Source organism: Acartia tonsa, chromosome 6, assembly GCF_053477335.1.
Source record: "Acartia tonsa isolate MP-2025a chromosome 6, ASM5347733v1, whole genome shotgun sequence".
Lineage (NCBI taxonomy): Eukaryota > Metazoa > Arthropoda > Copepoda > Calanoida > Acartiidae > Acartia > Acartia tonsa.
Genome location: NC_137265.1, coordinates 42,564,307 through 42,573,878, shown reverse-complemented (window position 1 = coordinate 42,573,878; position 9,572 = coordinate 42,564,307). Strand labels below are relative to the sequence as shown.

At 34.0% G+C, this 9,572-nt stretch overlaps 1 protein-coding gene across 1 annotated transcript; it reads right to left on the bottom strand.

Moving 5' to 3' along the window:
* Nucleotides 1-2,544: 2,544 nt before the first annotated feature.
* LOC145322716 (uncharacterized) lies at nt 2,545-9,262 on the bottom strand. The gene is made up of 8 exons (XM_080164943.1): nt 8,213-9,262; nt 6,935-7,433; nt 5,694-5,949; nt 5,334-5,457; nt 4,842-4,905; nt 4,387-4,591; nt 4,056-4,249; nt 2,545-3,251 (listed from the first exon to the last, which is right to left on the bottom strand). Exons 2-8 carry the CDS (start codon nt 7,039-7,041, stop codon nt 2,618-2,620), a joined length of 1,584 nt encoding a protein of 527 aa, XP_080021069.1. The 5' UTR covers nt 7,042-7,433; nt 8,213-9,262; the 3' UTR covers nt 2,545-2,617.
* Between the last annotated feature and the right edge of the window lie 310 nt (nt 9,263-9,572).

Genomic DNA, 9,572 nt, shown 5'->3' with positions numbered 1-9,572 from the left:
AAATTAAGGTAAGGGACTATTAAGGGGCGATGGAGAGGCTATGTTATATAAATTAAGGTAAGGGGCTATTAAGGGGCGATGGAGAGGCTATGTAGGGGCTATGTAGGGGCTATGTTATATAAATTAAGGTAAGGAGCTATTAAGGGGCGATGGAGAGGCTATGTAGGGGCTATGTTATATAAATTAAGGTAAGGGGCGATGGAGAGGCTATGTAGGGGCTATGTTATATAAATTAAGGTAATGGGCTTTTAAGGGGCGATGGAGAGGCTATGTAGGGGCTATGTTATATAAATTAAGGTAAGGGACTATAAAGGGGCGATGGAGAGGCTATGTAGGAGCTTTGTTATATAAATAAAGGTAAGGGGCTATTAGGGGCGATGGAGAGGCTATGTAGGGGCTTTGTTATATAAATTAAGGTAAGGGGCTATTAAGGGGCGATGGAGAGGCTATGTAGGGGCTATGTTATATAAATTAAGGTAAGGAGCTATTAAGGGGCGATGGAGAGGCTATGTAGGGGCTTTTTTATATAAATTAAGGTAAGGGGCTATTAAGGGGCGATGGGGCGATGGAGGAGCGATGGAGGAGAGATGTAGGGGCCATCAAAGTACAATGTAATATAAATTTGTGGAAGGAGCGATGAAGGGGCGATGTAGGAGCGATGGAGGAGCGATGTAGCAGCGATGTAGGGGCCATCAAGTTGCAATTTTATATAAATTTGGAGAAGGAGCGATGAAGGGGCGATGGAGGAGCGATGTAGGAGCGATGAAGGGGCGATGGAGGAGCGATGTAGGAGCGATGTAGGGGCCATCAAGTTGCAATGTAATATAAATTTGGAGAAGGAGCGATGAAGGGGCGATGGAGGAGCGATGTAGGAGCAATGTAGGAGCGATGTAGGGGCCATCAAGTTGCAATGTAATATAAATTTGAAGAAGGAGCGATGAAGGGGCGATGTAGGAGCGATGAAGGAGCGATGTAGGAGCGATGTAGGGGCCATCACAGTATAATTTAATATAAATTTGGAGAAGGAGCGATGAAGGGGCGATGTAGGAGCGATGAAGGAGCGATGTAGCAGCGATGTAGGGGCCATCAAGTTGCAATGTAATATAAATTTGTAGAAGGAGCGATGAAGGGGCGATGTAGGAGCGATGTAGGGGCGATGTAGGAGCGAGGTAGGGGCCATCACAGTACAATTTAATATAAATTTGGAGAAGGAGCGATGAAGGAGCGATGTAGGAGCGATGAAGGAGCGATGTAGCAGCGATGTAGGGGCCACCAAGTTGCAATGTAATATAAATTTGGAGAAGGAGCGATGAAGGGGCGATGTAGGAGCGATGAAGGAGCGATGTAGGAGCGATGTAGGGGCCATCACAGTACAATGCACATTGGGGCAAATCAAACAAAAAGGGGATTTAATTATTTAGAGCCCGAATTTCGTGTTCAAAATGTCAAATTAGGGGTTTTTGAGGTCAGGGAATGCATTTCTAAACTTATCAGAGCAATATGAGAATTTTTTAGTAGCGCAGCTACCCTATAACTAGCTTTTTGGGCCCTTTAAAGTGTATCTATGTCAATTGTAGTCCGATTTTAGTGTTCAAAGTGTCATATTAGGGGTTTTTGGGGTCAAGGAATTCATTTATAAACTTATTAGAGCAATATGAGAATTCTTCATTGGCGCAGCTACCATATATTTAGCTTTTAGGGCCATTTAAAGTGCATCTTTGTCAATTATTGTCCGATGTTATTGTTCAAGGTGTCAAATTAGAGGTTTTTGGGGTCAAGGAATTCATTGATAAACTTATCAGAGTATTAGAAGATTATTTCAGTAGAGCAGCTGCCATATATTTCGCTTTTGGGACCCTTCAAAGTGCATCTTTGTCAATAGTAGACCAATTTTAGTGTTCAAAGTGTCAAATTATTAGCCTTATAATATTTTTTTAGGATCGCAGCTATTGTGTATCATATTTTTGTATTAAACTTATAAAAATAAATGAATTATGATTCAATAAAGCCCATACATCAAATAATTTAAGCATAGGCAATTTCAAGCAATTAAGCAAAAGTTTAATATTGTATTAACACGTTTAGGACGAAAAAAATATTGGCAATAGAACATCAAATTTTAGTTATAGAGCACATCTTTTCTTTGAAATACTTAACTCCAAACACTTTTCAGAGTAAAAACGTTTACATCTATAAGAAGTGCAGTATAAAAAGGATAAAATTATTGCCCCTAGAGGTTTCTCGGGGCACTTGAGGATGGGAGAGTTGAAACCCAAAACCATTTTTTAATTTAGATTTTAAAAAAAGAGTAATTCTGGGGGTTAATTTTTTATAGGGACGAATTCTCATCGGAGGGTTGTGGTAGCCTCCCCTTAAATAGTTATAAACCTTCCCGGGACCTATGAGAAGCTACCCTCATAAGGAGAATCCAATCGGTTCAGTGGTTAGTTAAATCATTTGGTACAAACAAACAAAGACAGGTAGACATCATTCTACTTTGTATTATAGATAATTAAGCACAATTATTCGTTAAAGTTCAATTAGTCTCTGAATAATACAAAATTTTATTTATGCAAGTAGAAAAAAAGATTAAAGAACAAATAATAATTATTGCCATTTAATTTCCTTTAAGCAAGTTTTTGACCTCATCTGGAAGGTCAGTATCTGGCTTTTTTGATCTTTCATATGTACACAATTCTGGGTCTGAAGCATTTAGTAGCCTCCTCATAAGGTCAAAATTTCCGTCAATTTGTGAACTACGACGTATATTAAATTTTCTAAACTTTTTCACCACTTTATTACTGGATTCCTGAGCCTCTTCAGAGTACATGCCTAATGGCAGGTTTAATTCCCTAGCAACTTGGTGTGAATGGATTAATAAAACATGAACTCCTTGAGGCACATCATACCAAGGAAATTCCTTTCTTATCAACTCAAATGTCTCTAAACAGAAGTTCTCAAATTTGTCGCAGTTAAGGGGCTGCTGGCAAGATATGGCAACCATGACTATTCTCAGTCTATGGATTACCTCAGCAGGGAACTCAGGGTGAAGGATTTGAGCAACTTCGTCAGCATGCTTCAAAAACCTTCTCCCTGTGTTCCCTGCATTGCTGTTGCCAGCGCCCCCTTGTTTTGGCGTGTCAACTAAAATGCCAAGTTTGGCAAAAAGTTCATTTCTTATACGCTTCTTGGTCTTCTCCATGGTGATTTTGTCCTCAGAAGTGTAGGAGCCGAACTTTTTAAAACTGAACCTAAAAATTATAATTAAGAATTGTTATTAAATTTGTTTGATTTGATTATCAACAAGGATGACAGAATCCATAAAAGCGAAGCACTGAAACTATAGGACAAACTGACATTAACACTTGTATAGTGTCAGAACTGGATAATCGGAATATAAATGTGTAAGCAAATAAATAAGAGTGTAAGCAAAATTTAACGTAAATTTGTTGAAAAACTTGATACAGAATAATGTTTCTGGACATACTTACATTTTCAGGACTTGATTAAAGAATTGTAATACTGTACTTTATTGTCCCAGGAGTCAGTATACCAAAATCAAATCACATATAAATGTGTTGCTAAAAAAGTAAAAAAATCAACATGTTTAAAATGGATGTAGGGACATTCTGCTACGCTTTCTAAATCGTACCTAACTACTACAGGAATCACCATGCAAAGTTTGAAATTGATAGGACATTTCTAAGAAGCCTAAATTAACGAAAAAGCTATCCGCCACGGACGGAAGGGCGGACGGACGGACAGACTGACCTTAATTATAGAAAAGCTTCGCTTTTAAAAAATGTACACAATAATTTTTTTATGCAGGAGTTTATAAACTATATCTTATATTCAATTGGGCTTTTAATCATCTTAATATGTGAACCCCCTCTCCTTCTAAAGGTAATTGGCAGATACCAATATAGGTCTAACAGAAAGCTTCATGTTAAAGCCATTTGACGCAACAGAAAATATATTTGCTATGAAGAAGGCAAATTCATGCCTTTTTTATATTGTATTTCTCTATTTTTATGAGCAAGGAGCTTTAACTATACCTGTAGGCAACATGCAGAATAAATTCCATACACTTGATCCATTTGTGCATAATAGAAATTCCCCATTCAAAATTTGTTGTTTGTTTCTTTGCCAATTCTAAGCTTGTGGTCAACGAATTCATTTCTTTCGGTTTAGCTCCACAGATAGCGCAACATCTGTAGGAATTTGTCAGTTTGCTAAGATGGGTGTGTACCTGCAAAACAATTATACTAAAAGCCAAAAAGGATAACCAAATAACTTTTAAAAAAAGAATGTATTTTGATGCTCATTTTAAGTTAGACTGCTAAATTAGATCAGTTAAGATAAATCTTTAATATCTCAATATGTTACCTTGCCATCTGTCATAGTTTTTTTAATAGCATGATGGCAATCCACTTTTCTTTCATGTAGGTTGTTGTCATCAACAACGAGGGTGGATAGAGCAGTTTCTATATTCTTTTCAGTAGTTTTCAAACTCAATACTGTGGGCTCCAGCTGCAGGGAGTCAAGGTATTCATCTTCTTCTATGTTAATATCTTGTGTTTCCTTCACAAACCTATAGAAAAATTGATACATATATAATTAAATATTAGGCATTTAATATTTTCAACAAATAAATCAAATATTTCTTACAAAAATCTAAAGCTTATGCTCTTGTAATGTCTCTGGGGAAATCAAACTATAGGACCAATTCTAATATCATATAATCATTCAATTCAAGCTGTAAATATCACGTCACGTATTGATGATAATAAGTACATATATTTAGTATTACATAAACTATGTTTAAATAAAAAATAGCTTACTTAAATCTAAGGGGGCGACACATCCTGGTGCTGGAAGGTTTTTGGTTTCTCCATATAATTTGGCCTAAAAATATAAAATATGAATAAGAGCAACTTTTAAATCGTGTATGATCTATTTGTAACAATTATATTTGTAACTAAACATCTAAAAAGGAGTAAAACTTGGTTCAATATTTGTTTATCAAATGTTCTTCTTAATTCAAACTGTTTATATATGAAGATGTTTATATCCACTTTTTGACTATGACCATTAACCATAGATAGTAAGCTTAAAATTATAGAATTAACCCGATCTCTCCCCCACCCTCCTACTCTAAATTTTTTTACTCTTTTACATTTTAAATCACGTTTTTGTTGTAGAAAGTTTGTTTCTAGTTCTAATACAATTTAAGGGAAACCATAGATATGCGTTTTTTTTGTTTATAATCATTTTTTTCTTTCTATTCAAGTTTTTGCTATATATAAACACAACGTTTATGACAAAATAATTACCTGAAGCTTTTACTGATAACTGTAAAGGAACCATAGCAGTTAGAAATAAAGTTTCTGTGCATGCCTTAGCAACAATGTTATCACCATCTTCAATTTGTTCATGCTCAGGTTTGTGTGTAAATACCTAAATGAAAAGAAATCATTTATTTTTTTCTATTTTTGGTGTAAAACTAAATCATACCATTTCTAATCTATTAGAATTTTTTCTTTGCAAATAAAAAAATAAATCTCATAAGAAAATAATTCAATACTAAGATATGTAAATTTGTTTTATAAAATGTAAACAAAAATAAACATTTTACTAATTGAACACTCAGATACTTGCAGCTTAGATTTTGTCTGTCTTTAATATTCCTGTACCTGTTGTCCTGAGCTTCCGTCGAATCCTGCCTTATATTCAAGCACAAGAGTATCTGTTGGCTGAATCTTTTCTTTTATATCATCCTCAACTAGATGATCAAAAATTTTATTTGCAGTTTGGTCAAACAAGTCTTGTGTGTCTGTTTCAGCGCTATCCACATCAGCTTTAAATTTGCAAGAACATCTTTTTTTTGCCTCTTGAATTCTTTTCCACGAGGGGTATAGAGTACCTGCTCCCTTTTCACTTGCGCCATTCCTAATAAAAATGCAAAACTGTAATATCTATAATACAAAGTAGAACGATGTCTGTCTGTTTGTAGCAAAGGATCTCGCTAACCGCTGAACCGATCGGGTTCTCCTTTACAGGGTAGCTTCTCATAGGTCTCAGAAAGGTTTATAACTATATTCTTGGGGGGTGGGACCCCCCCCCCCCCCGAAAAAAAAAATTTCTCCCCCCCCCCAATTTTTTATTTTTTTTTATTTTTCTTATTAAACCTCTTGGGGCAAAGCCCCTAGAGGCTAGGGGCGAAGCCGCTAGTAAGTTCATATAGCATAACCCTACATAAATGATATATATTTTTTAAAGACAAATTATGAATAACACTTAAACTGACTGACAGACATAAGGTTAGAAATTTTATTTTTTGTCTTTTAAGTTAACAAGATTTTTCTCAGGACATTGACAACATGTTAGATATAAATTATATTCACTTTAAAGATAAATTCAGGAAACTAAATAACTTATTAAGGACATAACAACAAAGACAAGAAAAACATATTTCATTTTGACTTTCACTAACTAAAATATTGTCACCTTACAAAAAAAAAGTTATGTTAGCATCTAATTCCTATATTTAACTTTTAAAAAGTTGGAATGAAGTAGTCTTTATTTAGTTTCATTAAAGCCTTAAGTACTATTAATTTTTTTGTGGCGAAGCTACTCTATAATTCGAAATGTCCGTCTGTCTGTTAGAGACAGAAAGGGGGAAATGCGATTTTCTCGGCCCCTATAAGAGATAGAAGGCTAATATTTTTAGGGATTAAATATATTAACATTCTTCATATACTCACTAAAATTTCATTAAGATTCGTTAACAAGGTTTTGTATTTTTTTTAGTTTAAAGTTATTTTATAAAACTGCTCTATAGTTCATTTTTTTCGGATATCTATAAATAATTTTGAGCTTTGCTTCTTATGGATGTTGTCATCCATGTTGTTATTATAGGTATTCAATATATTACCTTACAGTCTGGTAGGTTTCTCTAGAAAAATCACCTTCTATAACTAGGTTCAGGGCTTCTACACTATTGTAGGATTTCAGAGGATTTGTTTGTTTTTTCATGCGCATATTTTTAAGAATATTAGCGTCCTCCTCCCTGTTAACTCGTCTCAATTTTTTCTCCGCAGCCCATAGTAATTGTTGAAGAGAATACTCATTCTTTAAGTGCGATGTTAATTTTCTTATTGTATGCTTTGATTTGGCTTCTTTTGGTGATACTCTAGGCCTACCAGGTTTTTTAGATTTTGGTGTTGTAAGATCATTTTCAGGACTAAAATCTGGTGAATTTTCTCTAGAAGATTTTGGAGAACTTCTTCTAGATTGTGATTTTGATGAATTATTTGATTCTGGTCTTGATATAGGGGACGCAGCTCGAGAACTTCTTCTAGAATGTGATCTTGATGATTCATTTGATTCTGGTCTTGATAAAGGGGAAGCAGCTCGAGAAGGTATGGGAGTATCTAAATTACCAACACAACAATTATGTTTTTTTTTGTTGAAAAATTATATGCAAATTATTTATCAATCTATTTGATATACATTATACATAGATAGTGAAAACGTAATGTATCTTATTTTAGTTCTTAATATCATTAAGACCCTATACATATTTTAATATAAAATATTAACTAATTTAAAGCCAGTATACAAGGGGAGTGTTTACCAGTTATCAAATAGTTTAATTTACAAAAATAAAATTTTTCTCATATTATAAAAATTGATGTATAGACCCATAGAATATACAGCATATATAGAGTAGCTGTGCTAGAATTATCAAAATAAGAAATATAACACATGAATGTACACTAAATACAAATTAGTATAAGTACTAAAATATTCAATGGTTATTTTTTCCTTCTACTACACTACTATAAAATGAACTAGCGGCTTCGCCCCCAGAGGCTTCTAGGGGCAATTGAGGAAGGGGGAGTTAAATCCCAAAACCCACTTTTCAATTTAGATTGTTTTAAAGAAGTGAACATAATTTTTTTTAGGGGGGGGGTGGTACCCTCCCCCCAAATAGTTATAAACCTTCCCGGGACCAATTAAAAGGTAACCTTTTAAGGAGAACCCGATCGGATCAGCGGTTAGCGTGATCCTTCGGTACAAAAAAATAAACAAACAGACAGTCAGATGGACAACAGGCATCGCTCTACTTTGTATTATAAAGTTTCAGACAAAAAAACTTACTACTTCATAATATTGGATATAAAACTGTTTCGATTTTTTAATGACTAACCTGTAATTAATTCATTTAGAAATTCATGATTCTTTTTCAGTTCCAATAGTCGATTTAAGTTGTTCTTTGCTGCTTTATATTTCCTTGAAATTACTTTGCAAAATTTTCCGCTTTCCTATGTTCCAGGTTATACTTTTTTGTTAACAATTCAACAGTATTTCTATGATTAAAAATCTGTACACTTTTTTGCTTTTGTTCATGAAATATACTTTGTATAACATCTTTTTTTAACTTCACTTTGTTTTGAGGTTCCATAATTCAAAAACACTTATTTTATTCTTTGAATTTTGCTGTTTGTGTTTACTGTTTAAATAGTTTATTTGTTTTGGTTTGCGAGCAGAAATGTTTTTCATGAAGCATAAAACGCATGCGCTATAAAAAGAAAGCTAAAAACAGACGGACAATTTTTCCTATCCAAAACTCATTAATCTTTCCCTTTCTCCATGACAGACTATTTTAATTTTTGAGGTTTGCTGTTAAGAATGTTGTAAACTTAAACTTATTTGGTTTACTATTGAAGAAAAAGGAGTATATCGTACTCCAGCAGCCAGAAACAAAATACTCTGTTTAGAAGTGAAGCTTTTCTATAATTAGGGTCCTATCGATTTCAAATTTTGCATGATGTTTCCTATAACAGCTAGGTACGATGTAGAAAGTGCAGCAAATCTATAATCATTACCAACTAATCCTATTACAACAAGGTTCAATGTTATAACGAAGCATATCTATAAACAAGTCCTAAAAATGTAAGTATGTTCCATATTACAGTATCATCTATCTATGCAGTTTTGCAACAAATTTAATTACAATATTGTTTGTACTTATGCATTATTATTCTGAATATTCAGTTCTGACAATCTACAAGTGTTAATATTCATTTGTCCTTCCATTCTTGTTTCACTACAATTATAAGCTTTAATGATAAATTAGCATGAAAATAGTTTTTCATTGGATATCTGTAATAATCCTTAGAAACGATTATTTAGTTACATTAAAATTTCGAACGTAAAGAGGTTTATATTTAGGCTTACCCCCCCCCCCTCTCATCATTTGGTGCAATAGAACTTGAAAATATTCATTACTAACTTTAATTTAAAGTCTGAATAAATATTTACTATATTTTGCGTCTTTTATTTATATGTATTACATCTCACATTCTGACTTTAAAAGCGCGTTTAAAAGATTTTCCTAACAAACTTTTCGTGCACCAACCCTCAGAAAACGCGCTAAAAACCCCTACGGGGGCGCGGGGGGGTAATTGAAACCAGTACAGGCGATTATAATATGTCTTTGGGTAATCAAATATCGTTTTTTTAGCCGGCGACACCCGGCGAAAACATGTTTCCTCTTACTGTCTTCT